Source organism: Peromyscus maniculatus, chromosome 9, assembly GCF_049852395.1.
Source record: "Peromyscus maniculatus bairdii isolate BWxNUB_F1_BW_parent chromosome 9, HU_Pman_BW_mat_3.1, whole genome shotgun sequence".
Taxonomy (NCBI): Eukaryota; Metazoa; Chordata; class Mammalia; order Rodentia; family Cricetidae; genus Peromyscus; species Peromyscus maniculatus.
The window spans coordinates 17,270,388-17,289,617 of NC_134860.1; the positions used below are offsets into that span (position 1 = coordinate 17,270,388).

At 43.4% G+C, this 19,230-nt stretch overlaps 2 protein-coding genes across 8 annotated transcripts in view; one reads left to right on the plus strand and one right to left on the minus strand.

The window, feature by feature from the left end:
* Window positions 1-754: 754 nt before the first annotated feature.
* Window positions 755-11,214, minus strand: Dydc2 (DPY30 domain containing 2). 4 transcript variants are annotated; one of them, XM_076544442.1, is made up of 5 exons: window positions 11,072-11,214; window positions 8,226-8,297; window positions 4,175-4,330; window positions 3,717-3,839; window positions 755-1,120 (listed from the first exon to the last, which is right to left on the minus strand). In XM_076544442.1, the coding sequence occupies exons 3-5, from the start codon at window positions 4,319-4,321 to the stop codon at window positions 971-973; spliced, it is 420 nt and encodes a 139-aa protein (XP_076400557.1). In that variant the 5' UTR covers window positions 4,322-4,330; window positions 8,226-8,297; window positions 11,072-11,214; the 3' UTR covers window positions 755-970. The 4 variants fall into 4 exon arrangements, with proteins under 4 accessions (XP_076400557.1, XP_042140280.1, XP_015845895.2 ...); XM_042284346.2 differs by having other exon boundaries at window positions 11,036-11,177; XM_015990409.2 differs by lacking the exon at window positions 8,226-8,297 and having other exon boundaries at window positions 11,036-11,164.
* Window positions 11,013-19,230, plus strand: part of Dydc1 (DPY30 domain containing 1) — a 28,054-nt gene continuing 19,836 nt past the window's right edge. The window contains exons 1-4 of one of the 4 annotated variants that reach the window (XM_076544438.1): window positions 11,013-11,052; window positions 14,455-14,624; window positions 15,083-15,184; window positions 19,138-19,230. In XM_076544438.1, the coding sequence (XP_076400553.1) occupies window positions 14,478-14,624; window positions 15,083-15,184; window positions 19,138-19,230 (342 nt within the window). In that variant the 5' untranslated portion in view covers window positions 11,013-11,052; window positions 14,455-14,477. Of the gene's footprint in view, window positions 11,053-11,169; window positions 11,308-14,454; window positions 14,625-15,082; window positions 15,185-19,137 lie in introns of those variants that run through there. The other 3 variants (XM_076544439.1, XM_006997264.4, XM_015990411.3) reach the window with 3 other exon arrangements.

Below are 19,230 nucleotides of genomic sequence, written 5' to 3' on the forward strand. Positions count from 1 at the left end.
TGTTTCAGGGTGAGTGAACCCTGAGGACATAGTGTGACAAATAAAAGCACTAAATTCTAGCCACTAGAACCTAAGGATAACTACAGAATGCTAAATGAAAACACACACACACACACACACACACACACACACACACACACACACACACATGATTCCAGTTATATGAGGTACTTGGAATAGTTAAAACAACCCAGACAAAGTAGAATGATGGTCTTGAGGGTTTGGGGGTGGGGAAAATAGAGTTATTTAATGGGACCAAGCTTTAGTCCTACAAGGTAAAGGAAGAGTTTGGATGCTGGCTGGTAGGGATAGTTGTAAATATGAATGTGTTAAGGTCATTGAACTGTAAATTTTATGTCTTGTGCTTTATCACAATAAAAAGATGGAAACATTTTCTAAAGTGGTGACATAGGGTGAAGAAAAACACCTGTTATTAGTACCATGGGCAGCCTCCATGACATCTGTAAGGATTCCCAGAGCCCTGACTGCAAAGCACAGCTGAAGTTAGAAGGGTATGGGAGGGGCTGGAGAGATGGCGCAGCAGTGAAGAGTGCTGACTCCTTTTTCCAGAGGACCTGGGTTCCATTCCCAGGACCCACATGGCAGCTCACAACTGTCTGCAATTCCAGTTCCAGGGACTCGACACCCACGGAAAAAATAATGCACATAAAATAAAATTTAAAGAAATTAAAAGAAGGGTATGGGAGAGGGTCATGCTTTCATCCTATAATGTAGGAGGAAAAAGCCTCATCAGTTTGATGACTTACTGTATTTAATTCATGTTTTGGATTAATTTTTATCCAATAGCTAATCTAAAACTTCACATGATTAAAGACATTCATGCTCATCTAAAACTTCACATGATTAAAGGCATTCATGGTTAGCAAACCAGAGCATCTGTAGATGCCTGCCTCCTTCTCAGTCACTTCCATCTTAGCTGAAGTGAGAGTTCCTCTTGCAGGCCATTTTCTCAAGAGGTAAAAACCCGTTGAGGCATTTCTGCAGCCACACTGGAGACACCTGGCTGAGATGTCTGCCCCATAGTCTCCTTCTCAAGAGGTGCTTTGTCTTTCTGCAGGGCTGGGGTCTTGTTTGAGGAAAGAGCTTCAGGGAGCAGTTCCTAAAGACAAAACACAAAGGAGAGAAGGTGTTTTTAGAGATTAAACACAGGGATACCAAGAACACACAACTGCTGTTTTTATGCTGGACACCCACAAAGAACAAAGCTAAAATTAACCTACTGCAGAGATCCATGAGATCAAACCTGCTGGGATCAAAGTGGTGCACAGGGACTCAGCAGCCTGCAGATAAAACCTCATGCAGTGCACTCTAGACTCTACAAAACATCAACTGCAATGTTCAGAATACACATAGAAATTACTAGACAGATGAAGAAGGAGGTGAATATGAGCCATTAACTTCAGAATGTCACAGATGATGGGAATAGTGGAGAGGGACTTAAAGTAGTCTTAAATACTTTCAAAACTATAAGGGAGAAACACAGACATAATAAGTAAAAATTAAGGTAGTCAAGAAAATGGAAACAGGAATTTAAGAGTTGAAAAGTATGGCTGCACTAAAAAAATTATAGAGGGGTTGGGGAGATGACTCAACCAATAAAGAGCTTGCTGTGTAAGTAGGAGGACATGTTTGATCCCCAAAAATGTAGTAAACAACAACAACAACAAAACACAAAAGGGCATGGTAGTGTGTGCTTGTAATCCCAATGCTGGGGAAGCCAGCACAGGTATCCCTGCAACTCACTGGGATGATCATCATCAAGCCTAGCCTAATCATTAAGCTTTAGGGCAGTGAGAGGCACTGCCTCAAAAAACAAGATGAGGGCTAGAAAGATGATTTCGTAGTTAAGAGAACTTGCTGCCCTTGAAGGAACCTAGGTTCAGTTCCCAGCACCTACATGGATGTGCACAAGTATCTGTAACCCTAATTTCAGGGGATCCAACACCCTCTTCTGGCCTCCATTGGTCCTTTGTGCACATGGCACACTTATACAAATGTACACAAACACTTATACACATAAAATAAATATAAATAAACATTAAAAAAAAGACAAGATGGATGGCATCTGAGACTGACCCCTGACTTTCACATGTATACATACATACATAGCCACTTATACACAAAAGGCAAAGAAAATAATCATGGAAATTCCTAGATAGAATGCTGGCCATGGCAGAGCAACAGAAATGATCCAACCTGAAGTTGAGGGAAAAGCTGCTGAGAATAAGTGACTTGATTATTTAATGCTCTATCATCTCCTCCAAGGCAGCAGAGCGGGTAGAAAGAATGTAAGATCAGAAAGAAGGGGTGGAACATTGTAAAACACTGTCTTCTGGGCATGACATACCCAGAAAAAAATGATGAGAGGGTGGAAGAGATGGTTTGGTAGGTAAAGCTTCAGGTCCTCATCTCTTCCATCTCAGTCGTTCAAAGAATAAACCCTGGAGGGTGAGTTCCCTTTCATGAAGTTCAACCTTTAATATTGCAAAATGTGGCCAACTACAAAGTACAAGTTTCAGACCTACACAATGGGGTTACTCAAAAATATATTGCAATATATTCACCCGTATTCATAGTTACTTTGGAGTGCATAAATTGGACTCATGGGATTGTCAAAAAGTACTATCAAACCAACTTCCTGATGGGTATGGTAGCTTGTGATTGTAATTCTTAGCACTTGGGAGGCTGAGGCAAGAAGATTGCAGTAAGTTCCTGGGCTACATAGTGAATCTCTCTCTTTCTTTGTTCTAGGGAATTGAACCCAGCACTTGTACATACTAGCTGATTCTCTGACACTGAGTGATATGGTCTTTAGGATTTTTATTTGCCCAGGCTGGCTTTGAATTTACCTTGTAGTCCAGGCTTCTAAATCTGGTGTATCTTCCTTTTAATTTATTGACAAGACATTCAGCCTCATAAAATAAGCCCACTGGTTATGAGAGTGTATTAGATTGCTGAGTATCTTAGCATCAAATGTAAACAAGCTTAGTGTCTTCTGAGTTGGCTTTGGGACAGCAAAACTGGTGAATGCAGAGGACCTCACTAAGGATATTAAGGACATATTGATGATGTCTAAGGAGATATTGATGATTAAGAAGACATCTGGTGTCAATCCCAATATTACACTGAAGAGAGTTCTCTAACCAGGTACTGTATAAAATGGTGCGATTTTTAGAAGTTTGTAGAAGACTGTGGGAGACTAAAGTTCTGCTTGCCAAACGGAGGAAGAGAGAGTTGCTTTCAACTCTTTGGAGTCAATAACTGATGTGTGTATAGTATAGTAGAGGGCACACATAAATAATCATAATCGAAAGATAAAATGCTAAGTAGAATGCTTTATGTAATATATGCATTGAGAATTATATTTGGTCTCTGAGAAATATGGATTATTTTTAAGGGGCTTCAAGGAATTTGAAAGAAAGAATACTTTAAATCTGAAGTTTTTAAAGCCAGTCATATTCACATTCATGACATTTTCTGAAATCTAAAGTAAATTTGCCTTTTTCATTTTTCTTTTGCCGAGTATTTTATGGACAAGTTGTCAATGAGCTTGGCTTATGCCTGAGGTGCAGCTGTGAGGGACAGGCTGGCCAAGGGTAGCCTCAGTGTGCTCTGCCCAGTGCCAGGTGCCTCGAGGATTTCCTGGAAATCCTGCCTCAGGGTGGCTGAGCTGGATTTTCCTTCTTCCCTCCTACCTGGTGACACTTGTCACACCTCTGCTGAATCTGCTCTTCCTCTTGTTTCACCATTTCGGCCATTCTCCCTTCCTTGAGGCTCCTGTCGTTCTCCTCCTTTAGCTGTGCCTCCTCTTGCCTTGTCTGGGTAATATGACAGAGACAAATCAGGTCCCACCCCTTAGACAGGAACCCTCCCTTACCTGAGATAGGCCTGGACCGACCAGGCCCACTGAACTGCTTCCTATTATAAGGATTAGCTAGCCTGTAGCTCCAAACCCAGCTCTGAACTCTCTGAGCTAGGTTCTCTCCTTACCCTCAGAGTCCTCAGACATCAGAGGTAGCTGGGACTAAGCAATCCTCGCATGGTGGTTGAGCCAAGAAACTCTCCAGGGCAGCTCAGGACTCTGCCTTGGACGTGGAGCTGTTCTGAGCAAGCCGCCCCCGCCCTCCCAAGCAGGCCCAGTACACAAACGCACCTTTTCTTCAGCATTAGTCACATCCCTATAATGGTAAAGCCAGTGAGCCAAGTACTCTATTGGGTCACTGGGCCGCACACTTGCCACCTCTGCCAGTGCCTGGGTCAGGCTGTTTCCAAAACACTTCTTCAGGTAGGCAGTTTCCATGCTGCGGACCTGGGAAACACCAGATCCTCCGTTTTACAAATGCGATCCGCCTTTTAAAATAGGTTCATTCTAACAACAGATTTGTTCCAGGACAAACATGAGGTGTTTCTGGATCACACTTATGGTAGTTTTCCATTACAACGACAGAATACTTGAGATCATCAACTACAGAAGGAAAAGCTTATTGTGGCTCTGTAAGCATTTGGTCCCACCATTCTCGACCTATAATGAGGCCAAACATTGTAAGAGAGGGTACATGGAAGGTAAGAGTAGCTCACTTCAGGACGGGGAGGAAAGGAAAGAGAAAAAGAGGAAGAGAGGGATACATACTCCGACCCCACACATGAGAGAAGGGGGAGAGAGAGAGAGGGAGAGAGAGAGAGAGAGAGAGAGAGAGAGAGAGAGAGAGAGAGAGAGAGAGAGAGAGAGAGAGAGAGAGAGAGAGAGAGAGAGACACGAGGGGGACGGGACTCCTCTCCAAGGCTGTGACCCCAGTGACCTAACTTCCTTTCACTAGGCTGCCCCTTCTACAGACTGCTATTTCCCAATATGGGCACAGCCCCACAAACAAGCCTTTAGCATATGACCCTTTAGGGGATGTTTAAATTTGGGATCACAACACTCTGCCCCTGGCTCCCAAAGGTGAGTACTTACCTCACCATGAAAAATATATTTGGTAGATCTTTAAGAGTCCCTGAAATCTTTTGCTGTTGATTTGGGGTTTGTTTTTTGAGACAGGTTTTTGTAGTGTGGCTCAAGCTGTCCTTGAACTTGTCATCCTCTTGCCTCAGTCCTCTGAGTGATGGAACTATAGGCATGCACGACTGTGCCTAGCACTGAAGTCTTTAATAGTCCCAGAACTACTCAAAAGTCAAAGTCCTAAGTTTTCTGTCAGGGGAAACTCTAAGATATGAGCCTCTGCAGAAATCAAAAGAAGTGGGCCAAGGTGGCTCATGTCTGTCATCTTGGCCCTCTTGAGGCTGAGGCAAGAGGATAAAGAATTAGAGGCAGCAGAGAAGCTTCTGCCTGCAGTGGGCAGTGGCTAATACAGGCTCATGACTGGTCCAAGAAGTGCTGAGAATAAGTGTCTATTGAGTGGTCAGTCCTAAATGGGACATCTGTATCAATCCTCACCCCAAAATTCAAGGAACATCATAGAAGAGGGATGGAAAGAATATAAGAACTAGACGGTGGGGATGAGTGCTGTGACATGCTGTCTTCATTCTGTGACATGGCATGAACTCACTGCCGCTATAGCTACCTATACAAGGTCAAGTTAGTACAACTGGCCACTGTCCCAACAGGCAGCACTAATTAGACTCAGAGAGCTATTAGTCAGACAGCGAGAGGAAAGAAGAGAGCAAAGGACTGTGCTGGAGGCATACAGGAGGAGTTGGACGAGGAATTCATGCTAGATATAATCAAAATGCATTGATTAGATGTGTGAAATTGTCAACAAATAAATAAATGATATTCTATTGAAAAAGAATTTGAAGCCAGGTTGAACAACAGAATGAGATCCTCTCTCAAAAAAAATTGAAAGGGCAAATTATTAATACATATTTCTGAGAAAAAATGGAGGTCAAACCTGATGGTGAAGGCCTAAAATTCCAGTTACTGAGGAGTCTAGGGCAAGAGGATCAAAAGTTCAAGGCCTTCTGGGTGGCAGACCAAGTTCGAGTCCCTTGGCCATGTGCAGACTACTTCTTTCTCTCTCTGCTCTGGACTCTCCACATGCCTCTGGCTGTTCTCTCCTGCCCATCTACAATAAAACCCTCCTCTTAACCACCATCAAGGAATCTTATTGTCAGTTTATTTACTTATTGGTACTTTGGTCTTCTGAGCCCTTGTGAGAACTGCCCATCAAGTTCTGCTTATTGTAATATGAATCTTAAAAGGTCTTATAAAAAAAAAACAAAAACAAAAAACAAACAAACAAACAAACAAAAAAAAAACAGAGTGAATGCTGAAAGATCAGAGAAGCAGAACAGCCAGTCACTAGTTCTTAGCTCTACGTAATTCTCAGTCTGAAGAGAGTGAGTTCCTGTTTCCTCATGCCTTATATACCTTTCTATGTCCTGCCATATCACTTCCTGGGATTAAAGGCCTGTGTCACCACTTCCTAGCTCTGTTTCTCTCATGTAGCCCAGTGTGGCCTTAAACTCACTGAGATACAGATGGAGCTCTGCCTCCCAAGTGGTAGGATTAAAGGTGTGTGCCACCACTGCCTGACCTCTGTGTCTAATTTAATGGCTGGCTCTCTCCTCTGATCCTCAGGCAGGCTTTATGGGGGTACACCACAGTTTATAGCATTGTAGGCTGGTGTCTACAAATTTTTCAAAATTCCTTCCACAAATTCCCAAGATTTCTGAAGCACATTATCAAGTAATCAAACCAATGAGCCTGATTTCATGGTGCCAATTTTCATATTAGTAAACTCTCTGTTGCTATAACAAAATGCCTGAGATAATCAACTAAATGAGGCAGTGTTTACTTTGGCCCATGACTTTGGATTTCTGAGGTCATAGTCACTTGGCTTCATTGGTTTTGGGTCTATGGAAAGGCAGAGAGAACTTCAGGGTAGGGAGGAACACATTAGAACAAAGCTGCTCACCTCATGAAAAGTCAGTAGAGAGGGAGGGAGGGGTCAGAGTCATACAGTTCCCTTCAAGGACATGCCTCTGGTGATGCACCTTCTTCCTATAGGCCTTACTCATTAAAGATTCCATCAGCCTCCAACAGTGTTACATGTATAAACTGACCACATGGCAGTTCCGTGGTATGGTTAAGGGGAAGGTTTTTATTGTAGATATGAGAGAGAGAACAGCCAGAGGCATCTGGAAGAGTCCAGAGCACGGGGGGGGGGGGGGGGTTAGGAGCAGAGAAAAAAGTAGACTGAACATGGCCAGCAGACTGGACCTGACCAGGAGAGAAGCAGGAGCAGATGGGGGGGGGAGGGGCATGGCGGGAAGGGGGAGGGGGACAGAGGGAGCGTGTTGAAAATAGCAGGGTTGTAAGAAGAATGAGTAGCTGGGGGAGCGGGGAGGGAAGCCCATGAGCGGGAGAGAGTAGGGGAGGAGGTGAGAAGAGCTACTTTGAAACAGGTACCTGTGATTCTGGGGGAGCCTGGGGGCCAGCATCCACTTTGGTATGCTAATAAGCACTACAGGAAGCCTTTTAAGGCGTCCCTTCTACTAGAGATATGGGAAACAGCTTTGCCTTCACAAATTCCTGAGAAATGTTGGCTTTTATCTAACCATCAGAAATCCTCCTGGAGTCCAAGTTGAGCCTGTTTCTGGACATTTGGACTGCCCTTTGGAGTTTGAGAAACTGGATTTTCATTTGGAACTAACACTGCAGACTGGCAAACTAGCCTTCAGCACGTGGCTTTTGGGGGTCATTTAAGATCCAACCATAGCACTACCTTTCTTAAAAGAACCAACCAAATTGCACTTGCCAATAGCTGCTGCAGTCAGGTAGGCTTCTTTCCTAAGGCTTTGCAGCTGGAATATGTCAGACCATGAGTCCTAGTGGTCATCAGTCTTGAGAGGGCTTGGCCTGTGATTAGTAAAGGGTGGTGAATGTTTTTAACTAACCCATATTTGCCCCTAAGTACAGAGAAACTCTGGGTAAACAGCAAGCTGTGCTATTGTGAGGTTGGAAGCTAGTCTATGACATAGACAACAGAGGCTCATTTACTTTATAGGGAGAGAGAAGGAAGAAAGTGATGGGCCCATCAAGCCACTGCTGATACGCTATCCTACAACATCACTTTAGGTGGAGATGATGCTCCTAGATTTCCTAATAGGTGTCAAGAGTAACAGATAATGCAGCTTGAGACTGAATGCCACATTGGGAGCAACAGTGAACCAGAGCAGAGCCACAGCAGTGCAAACATCTGTACCAGGGCTGTTGTTGACACTTAACAGCTCTGTGATCTTCAGAAAGTTGCTTGGTGTCTCCGAGTCTTGATGTTCTTTGGAAAACAGAAATAAAATACATTCCTCATAATATTGAAAGGACAAATTGAGCTACTAATCACATGAAAGGCATCCAGCCTGGCACACAGCAAGAATTTAATAAACATGAGCTATGGAACAAGATATTATCAACATATATCCTTAGCACCTAGCCTCCATATTCCCATTTTCAGCTTAAGGATGGATAAATAGACATATTAGTATAGAAAACATATATATATATATATATATATATATATATATATATATATATATATATTCTACTATTCATTACTATCAGAGTCTAGAAACCTAAACATTCCAGAAGCAGTGTACATTCTGAGCACACTTGTATTTATTTGTATCTCCTTTTAAAATATGAGACAGAGTCTCACTATGCATAGGCTAGCCTGCAACTCCCTAAATAGTCTAGGGTGGCTTTGAACTTGTACTTCTTTTGCCTAAGCCTTCGTAATGATGAATGAGAGGTATTCTCCACCACACCCAGCTTCAAAGGGGAATTAAATATTGTTCATTACTTAAAGAACCAGAGATCCTTAAAGAAGAGGTTTCCAGTGTTGGGGCAAAGAAAGTCTAACCAGCCAAAGACAATTATGCCAGAAAGTAAGAAAACTCTAACAAATTAAATGTTTGTGTTCACAGGAGCCATCTGGAAGGCTTGTTCCAGCACTACATTCTTGCTCCCAATGGCGCCCATATTCTCACACCTGGAACCTGTGAATGGTACCTTATATGATAAAAGGAGCTTTGCAGTTGCAATTAAGGATCTTGAGATAGGGAGTGGATTACACAAGCAGGCCATCTTAGTTACTTTTCTATTGATATGAAGAGACACCGTGACCAAGACAACTTATAAAAGAAAGCATTTAATATGGGGGCTTTATAGTTTTAGAGGGTGAGTCATGACTATCATGGGGGTGGGGAGCATGGCAGGAGGCAGACAGGCATGGTGCTGGAGCAGTAGCTGAGAGCTTACTTCTTACCTGCAAGTTGGAGGTGTGTGTGTGTGTGTGTGTGTGTGTGTGTGTGTGTGTGTGTGTGAGAGAGAGAGAGAGAGAGAGAGAGAACCTGCTGTGGGCTTTTGAAACCTCAAAGTCTACCTCAGTGACATACTTTCTAAGCAGTTACATCAACGGGGGACCAAGCATTCAAAGACTATGGAGACCATTCTCATTGAAACCACCACACAGGCAGAGCTGTAATTGCCAGGGTTGTCAGAAAGGCCAGCCATGGAGGATGGCCCAGCGACAAGACAGAAGAAAGAAGCAGCATAAGATTCAAGATCAAACGATTCAAGATCCAGAAGACATGGAAATGAAACATCCAGAGGGGTCAGCCCTGTATACATTTGTGTTTAAAGTCACTAAGTTTGGGGTAGGTGTGGAGGCTGGGGGATTGGGGCAGGTCATCCTCTCTCTGTGCCAGTGGATAAACCATCTTCCGAACCCCTGCTGCTCTGTGATCTGATGACAAATTGTTGATGGGCTTGGTGAAATGCAACTTCCAACATCTCAGATTCAAGACATATGTATCTAGATAAAATCTCCAGTGCAATTCCTAGCCACTGACCTACTCCTCTATCAGTGTAGAATCCCAGCACAGAATCACCAATTGCCTTCCCAGGGTACATCCATTCCTGGGTTATTGAGTGACTGCCACACTGCTTAAAAGTGACAAGTCCTATGAAGATACTATCCCTGACACACTAAGTATTCAGTAAATATGTCCGAGGGCTCTGATGCTAGGAACAGTTCTACTTTGTTGACCCATCAGTGCCTCTTCTTGCATTTATGGAAGCCTCTATCAATGATCAATGCCATGGGCATATAAGTTAGAAGAGAACATGGGGAATCCTGCTCCCCCGCCCAATATGGTCCACACACCACCATGCTTTTGCTTTGATAAACACCATGACCAGAAGCAAATCGGGGTTGGGATGGGGCAGCTGAGGGTATTATCTGGCTTACAGGTTACAGTTAGGGAAGCCAAGGCAGAACTCAATGCAAGAACATGAAGCAGTAACCCCAAAGGGGATGCTTCTTACTGCTTTGCTTCCCCAGGATGACTCAGCTACCTTTCTCACTCAGCCCAAGCCCACCCAGGGATAGGCACTGCCCATGGTGGAATGGGTCCTCCTACATAATCAGAAATCAAGAAAATGCCTCACAGATATGCCCACAGATCAATACGATGGAAGCAATTCCTCATTTGAGATTTCCTCTTCCCGGGTATACCTAGGCTTTTGTCACATTCACAAAAACTAACCAGCATTTAGGGAAGAGTGCACAGGAGGGCCTGGTGGAGGGTGTCTTTGGGCAACCTGGAGTTGCCTGTGCTTGAGTAGGCTCTGAAAGGCGTCTTAAAACTACCAAGCCAACGAGTGACTGTCTCCCAGGAATCAAAGGGTCTCCCCTGACTCTCAAAGACCTGCTGGTCCGCAGCGCTCCTATCTAAGGGTCCCTGCCCCTCAGTCTCTGTCTCTCGGGGTCTGCCAGGTTCCATCGCTCTGCCCTGATGCGCCTTCTCGGTGCTTCCCCAGCGCAAATCTGGTTCTCCCATATGCATGTCCCTCCCTTATGGCGCGTTCCCGGCCCCTTCCTGACCGCGCCCCCTCCCCTCGTGCGTGTGTTCCCATTCCATTTCCCTTCACCGCCGCCGCTGCACCCATCCGGGATGGAATCCTAGCTCTCCCAACGAGCGTGCACTCGTTGCCAGGCAACGGGACGCGACTCACGGGCAGGTGGCAGGAACGTGAGTCAGATGCGCCCACCAAGGAGGCTGGAGCGGTGTCCTTAGAACTGGCTGACCCTCTAGGGTCTCTGCAGAAGCGATTCTCAAATTTACACCTTGCGAGTCTTGTGGGTCTCACTCCGAAGGCCGAGGGAGCGTTAGTTCTCTGGAAGGAGCCCGGGTGACTTTTTCTCCACCTTCCTCGCTTCCGGTTCCTCCTCTTTCTCTTACTCCTCCCCCTTCTCCACCCTCTATCCACACAATAGGAAAACTGAGGTAAGTGTCTAGGTTAGTGGCTGCCTGGTTGAATTTTATTTTCTGGTAAACTGGTTACTTTCTAGCATAAACATAGTATAAGACAATTATTCATCGTTTCTCTGAAATTCAAATTGAACGGGGCCTGCTGTAGTTTCAAGTGTCGAATCCAGGGCTGCTGCCCAGGTCCCCTCTCTCCCAGGCCCTGGTAGAGGACCTCCTTCATAAAGTGGCTCACAGCTGGTATTTCAGGCTGGAGGCAGCTGGCTCTGTGAGAAGGGACTTTCTTCTGTGGAGCTGGATGCACTGGTGTTTGTTGGGAAATAACATTTCTTAGGGCAGAAGAGATGGCTATTATTTTCTCACATGGCCAGGAAATAGGTGCCATCGAGATGACAGAGGACCTCATGCAAGCCCCAATTGAGAATGCTAAGCAGCGACCAGAAAACCCAGATAGACCCTGGCCGACTCCTAAATAAGAGTTCTCCCCTTACAACCACTGTTCCTTTCCAAGGTTCCTTGTTTCTGGAGTATCTACCATGTTTTATGTAACTGAACTTCAAATGGCCTTGAGATGTCCACATGTTGAGTTTATCTCTGGAGGATTTCCCACTGAAGAAGCACAATGGAGACACAGTTCAATCGGTTACCATAATACTTCTCTCTATGTGGTTAGGACACCAATGGCAACTTGGTAGATCAGCTCACCAGTTCTTAGGGCTACTCACACATACATACATTCCTTTGGTGGCAGAAGGAGTTTCTATGCTACCCTTCTCCTCCTGCATTGTGAGTCACTAGGGAACCACTTTCTATTTTAGAGAGCATTTCCATTCCCTTATATTATCACAAGACTCCACAGTATGGTATACCAGTCTGACTACGGTAATAATGGTGTGAACACCGCATTCACATGTCAGTTTACAGTCTTGAGACTGCAACTTTGAGATAGGATTAAAAAATGGCAAAGGTGAGCATATTGTGATATTCCTAGATGTTACCACATCACCCTCAACAATGTCAATTTTGCTCTCCCATCATTATTGGAGGCCAGGGTAGTGTCTACAAGAGGCAAAAATGCCTTGATTCAGAGGCAAGTCTTGACACGCTGGCACTCTGTCTCCTCTGGGTGCTAGAGTTCTTGCTTCTTTTTTCGCCTAGTGAATTTCACTGTTTGTTCAGCAAACTTGAGCTTAGCTGAAATACCAACTTCTCACAGAAGGTTTTCTTGGATTCCCTGGCTTGTCAGCCCCTGTTGTCTGCTACTAAGGGAACGTATTTCAGTTTTAATCTTGTATTTACTGATTTGTCATTAATATTATCTCCTCTACTTATTTCCATGCCATATGAAATCTGAGATAGTCTATAGGTCCAAATGCAGATGTTTAGAAGGCAACTGACAGACACATCACATATTTCTAATGAGGCAGTATGAGTAGCCTTCCCACCGGGACATATATTCTCACCTTAGCTTCTGTGGGAAACCCCAGTAAACTCATTGGGTTACAATACTGAGCTTGGGTAGAATCACTTGTTTGACCTGTTATTGTCCACCTGCTTATTCTTTTGGGGTAAATTAACCCAGAAAAGGCCATGCAGCAGTCTTCATATCTGAAAAGACTGAGAAACAGTTGAGAGTGGGCACAAAATTGCTCACTTGCCACCATAGAGAGACGGTGGTGTTAGCCCTGTGACCAAAATACTCTTTGGGAACCTAGAGGAGTCTATCTTCTAGAAGAAAGACAGACACAGGTGCACAGTATGCTCGCATCTCTCTCTCTCTCTCTCTCTCTCTCTCTCTCTCTCTCTCTCTCTCTCTCCCCTCCCCCCTCAGGCAGCATGACAAGGGCTGTGTGAGCTATTTGAAGCAGGAGGAACCCCCTTGTACTGGTTGACAAAACTTAGAGAGCCAGAAATGGTCTGTGCCTTGAAGGCAAGGAGCTCTATTCCAAGAATAGAGGGAGGATTATGGAGATGCAAAAGTGCAGGGTGTGGTGTGTAGAATGGGAGAATATTTGGTGGGGTAAGAGCCCAGGGTATATGATGACAGGCAGGTGCTTGAAGTGAGCCTAAAGTTTATGGCCAGATTATGAGTAACCTCATGCTGTTTATTAGAATCTGAATTTGTGTTCTCTGGCTTTGACAACACATAATTTCTTTCTTTTTTTTTTTCTGGTTTTTCGAGACAGGGTTTCTCTGTGTAGCTTTGCACCTTTCCTGGAACTCACTTTGGAGACCAGGCTGGCCTCGAACTCACAGAGATCCGCCTGCCTCTGCCTCCCGAGTGCTGGGATTAAAGGCGTGCGCCACCACCGGCCGGCAACACATGATTTCTTTAAGAAGAGTTGGACAATTTGTGTTGTTTTATTGAAGTGCTTAGGAGAAGCATCTCAGAGTCACTAGAGTTAAGGCCCTGTGGTCAAGAAGTGGATACAAACCCTACATTCATCTGCTAGCCAAGTGCTCTGGGCTGTTTGCTTAAGCTCTTTGAGTCTGCTTCCCTATCTGCCCACTGCCTGGGATGTTGTAGGTGTTAACTGGCACCAGCATTACTTGGCACATTGTGATGAATAATGCTAGTGTCCAGTTCTGACTCTGGGACTAAACGAGAACCTCCAGCATGTAGAAGCTATTTTAGTTATGATTTCTGCAGAGTATTTTGTAGACCATTTGGAGTTTCCTGGGGCCAGCTTGCTTATGTCATCCTTAATGAGAAGAACCCATGACTAGTGACAGGGTGGAATGTTCAGGTAGCTTCCTTTGACTTTACTCTTTTTTTTTTTTTTTTTTTTTTTTTTGGTTTTTCAAGACAGGGTTTCTCTGTGTAGCTTTGCGCCTTTCCTGGAGCTCACTTGGTAGCCCAGGCTGGCCTCGAACTCACAGAGATCCGCCTGGCTCTGCCTCCCGAGTGCTGGGATTAAAGGCGTGCGCCACCACCGCCCGGCCTAGACTTTACTCTTTTTTTTGGGGGGGGAGGGGAGCAGGCTTTCTCTGTGTGTCCATGGCTGTCCTGAAACTCACTCTGGCCTTAAACTCAGAGATCTGCTTTGCCTCTGCCTGCCTCCAGAGTCCAGGGATTATAGGGGAATGCCACCACAGCTTAGCTTGACTTTATTCTTACCCGTGCCTACTCAGAACACTTTTGGCTCTAATGAAAAACTTTTGTAGGTGATTTTATTTAGGAGCTAGAAATGGAGTCGATATACCTTCAGAGGTGCCTGGGGACATGCCTAACTCAAGGCCTCGCAGAGGTGGCAAGAGTTCGCCCATTGGATCCAATCGAATATTTGGCCTTGTGGATTTATAAGTACAAGGAAAATGTGACCATGGAGCAATTGGTAAATATGGATTTCCTTTTAGGAAATTAGAAGAGCATGATAATTGGTTCATCTTGTCTATAATTTTATGTTCAATTTTGTTTTTCTATTATAAAAATCTCTATTATATAAACACTTTGGACAATATGTGAATGCAGAGAGCAGTGAAAATGGAAAGAAAGCTTCAGTTTTATTTTTAAATATTTTCTTCCCAGTATTGTCTTTTTCTGACATGTTTGCCTGTAGATTGGTTTTCTTTTTCTACTTTTTTTTCTTTGTATTCAACATATAATCTCAATTGTGCATTCTTTGTTTGGCTAATGCATAAAACTCCCCCAAACTGATGTATAGTTTCCAAATGAACAGAACATCATTTTCTTAACCCTTCTTCTATTGCTGGTAGTTGAGATGCTTCTGAGATTGCATTGACAGATTGGTCTCTAATAAGTTGTGTGCTGTTGCTTTTTACCAACTGCTAGAGACAGAGAGAGATGATTGAGTTGGAGCATGAGAGAGAATTAGCGATGATGGAACAGGAAATGCTGGAGCGACTTAAAGCAGAAGAACTCTTGTTTCAGCAGGTGAGAAAAGAGCTCAAATGTGACTGAAGTTAACAGTGTCACCCTTGGTGTGGTACAACCCACATCCTGAAATACTCCTGGCTCTGGTCACTTAGACATTTCTCCCTAGTATCACCATCCTTCTCTGGTGTAGAGGCAGTGCCATGAGGTAACTGGCAACCCAGGAAGTATATTTTTGTGGAAGCCAATGGGACAATAGTCAACAGCACCACTCCTGAGCTGGTGCTCATTCAAAGCCCAGACAATCATTCCAGGAACAGTGGAGAGGGTAGAGTACAGTGGGTAAGAAGGGGGACGGTGAGTGAGCATTATGCTGTCAGGGAGTTTGTGAGGGGAAGGGCAATGGGTTTTGTTTTGATTTAGGAACACATGGAGCACAATGTGTGACATTAGAAAAAATAAACTAGAACCTTCTGTCCATATCAATAAGAGAAAGTGGTTCTGGAAAACAAGTGGATGAGTCCTTCTTTTATTGGAGCTCGGAGATGAAGCATAGGTGGCCTAGATATAGGTGGCTGTATTGTCTTGTGACATAAAGTTGACAGCTGACTTGGTGTGACTGTTTCTATCTTCTTTAGAATCAACCATGACCACACACTTAAGAATCAAGTAATGAGGTAGGAGGGATGGAAAGAATGGTGAAAGTTTGAAGTAATACCTTAGGAGAATGGAAGAGTGGGTTGACCAAGCTTTATGTGTTGAACATCTCTAACCTTAAAAAAAAAATCCAAAAATGTCTCTAAACATGAAAACTTTTGTGTGCTTACATGGTGTCAAGGAGTGGAAAATTCCACATTGTTAAACTTTGTTTCACATAAAAAATAATAAAATATGGTATATGTTTACTTTTAGGTAGAAGGTAAAATAGAATTGAATTTCATGTTTAGTCTTGGGTGCCATATGTAAGGCATCTTATTACAGATATGTAAATATCTCAAAAATATGAGATCTGAGCCACTTCTGGTCCTAAGCATTTCTGAAACAAGATACTCAATCTGGATGATGTAGCATTTGGAGACCAAGCATTCATAACAGTGCTATCCACTGGACCTGTCCTTCTCTACTGCTGATTTATCTCTACTGAAGAGAAGCAGGAAGTCTCAGATGTTCTGTGTCCCTGAGACAATGGGTTCATTATGGAAATAGACTTCGTTTTTTTTTGATGCGTCTACTTCATCCTACTGGAATAAAATTTAGTTACACTAGAAATTAGATATTTGCCTAGCCATGTTAGCCAGCAAAGCTAATCTGCTGTGTGTTGAACCCAAAGCATTTCATTTGCAGCGGGTGTGGAATGTATGGTAACATTCTACAGGTGATGTTAAGGCTAATTAAAGAAGTGGATTGGAGGGCAGAAGTAGATGGGAGAAGGAGAGCTGAACCAAAAGGGCTTAACAGGGAGTGGGTTAAGATAAGAAGCGGCTGAGTGTTCTCTTATGCTCTCAGAAGTGTCTGAGTTGGAAGCTGAGGATTTGGCTTCTTCCTTGAGGTCATTTCCAACTCAGCACTGATGCTTTCAAGGAGTAACTTGTGGGCACGTTGGGAACATCCTCTCCTAAACAAAAGCCAGAGAAAAATCTGGGTGCACCGCTACAATCCCTGCCCTGGGAAGGCAGAGGCAGGAGAATCTGAAGTTCCAGGTCAGCCTGGGTTACATGGTGAGACTGTCAAAAAATAAAATAAAGCAAGCAAACAAAAAACAACAACAGCTGAGAGAAAACTCTCAAAAGCATTTAACTTGTTTTTAGTGGACATCTAATATTGCTCCCAGTGTCAACAAATTGATCAGTGAATGAAAAAAAAGAAAAGAAAAGAAAAGAAAGGAAAAAAAAAAAGAAGGACATTACTGCTCCTAGGTATGGTGGAAGAGAAAGTTTATAGGTAGAGTATAGCCAGAGGCAGAGACATCAGTGAGAGTCTAGAGTGAACATGACCCTGAGCTGGGCCATGTGAGGAGAGGGAGGAGGGGAGAGCCAGGACAGCAGAGGGTAGACAAAAAAGGCCTGGTAACCAAAATATCTGGATTATAGAGAGAAAGGCAGCTGAAGGAAGGGCACCCCACCCCTGGGATAGAAAAGTTTAGAATAGGGGGTGGAGTTCACTGGCCATACTCTCTAACAGGTAGGGAATGAGGGATGCTGGGAGAACCTGGTGGCCAAGTCCACTTTGATATGTTAGCCATTTGTCTCAGGTTTGAGACCTAAGATCTAGCTTTCTCACTAGGAGTCCAACGAGCTAAAAAAACTAATTTGCAGGGGGACACATATCTTTGAGTATGTAAATCAATGCTGTTCAAATTAACTCACATTGGCAAATGTCATTCCTCACTTTGAGAACAAATAAATTACTTAGATACTTCATATTTTTGCAAGCTTGTTTTAATTTTTTTTGAAGAAATTCTGCAGTGATAAGAGGAATCAGTCTTAAATTTTCTATTTTTAACATTTGCTTTCTTTTTTAAATTTAAAATATCATTGTGAGGGTGTATGTGTGTGTGGTTTGTGCAGGGGTGGGAAGCAGAACACGTGCACACCGTGGCCCATGCGTGGAGGTCAGAGGGCAACTTTGTGGGTTGGTTCTCTTCTTGCTCTTTTGCAGGGGTTATGGGCATGCAACTCAGGTTGTAAGGCTCACCAACAATGCTTTTACCCACTTAGCTGTCTGATGACCCTTGACCTTTGCTTTCAAAGTTAAGTTAAGTGAGTTAAGAGTATTGTGACATGTGCATCATCTGTGAATGATGTTTGTTGCATTCTTTTAGTGCAGTGTCATTATATTGAACAAAACGAAATTGCATTTTGCTATTGAGGTAAAAATCTTTGCATGCCCCATTTTGTCTTTAAAGTGTGTCAGTCAACAGCCATATCTTCTTTTATTATTGTTTGTTTCTTTGTGACAAGGTCTCAATATATTAGCCCAAATCAGTCTCCAACTTCAGATTCTCCTGTCTTAAGTTCTTAAAGGCTCGAACTACAAGTGTGTGTCACTGCATCCAGCTTTGTGATGGTATCAATTTTTTAATTGCCACAGCATAGTGATATCAGGACACTCCAAACACTATTGGTGTGCAGTGTTATCTGATTTGTAGTGCCACAGTGACGCCACATGTGACCTTTTATAATGACTGCTTTGCTCTTTTGTTGCCAGCAAAAAGCAGTCATAGACAATTCACAATCGAATGAGCCTAGCTGCATATCAACAAAACTTTATTTATAGATCCTGAAACTTGGATGTTATATAACTTTCATATATTACTATTCTTTTGATTTCATTTTCCCTCAACCATTGCAGAATGTACATGATATTCTTGGCTTCTGAGCTGCACCCAAACAGGGGTTGTATCCCATTTGGTCCACAGGCTTTATTGCTGACATCTATTCTAGTGTGACATGCATGCTGCATTAGGACCAAGCATGCTGTTGATCAGCGGTGTTTACAGATACACACTTTCATGGTCATCAGACTGTTCTCACTCACTGCTTTGCATCATAGAGTTGGTTCTCTCCCAGCCAAACTTATAAAGATCTCATCTCAGAAAAATCACTCTAGTCTTATTTGTAGTTTTAAGAACAAAAGAGACATAACTTGACTCTGTTTCCACCACTTCCTACTTTTGGCAATTAAAGAAATGTCATTTTTTTATGCTTAAGGAAATAAATCATTGTAGAAGCTGAGTATTATTTGAATATAATCATTTTTCTGGTTTTCCAAAATTTAGGTGGGGACTTAAAAGTGACACATAAGCAGGTTTGGTGTTTCCAGGAATGTCAGCACTAGAGAGGTGGAGGCAAGAGGATCCTTACGAGTTAGAATCCCATCTGGGCTACATAGGCAAGACCTATCTAAAACAAGCAAACAGACAGACAGACAGACACACAAAGAGTGGTAGGGTTGATTTCTAGCTATTGTTCTCTTATCACTGCCGTATGATTTAAATACTTGTGACTCTTCAGCAGCAGCTGGCATTCCAACTGGAATTGGAAATGCAAGAAAAAGAGAAGCAGGAGACAGAAGAACTCCAGAGAACTCAACAAGAATTAAATAAG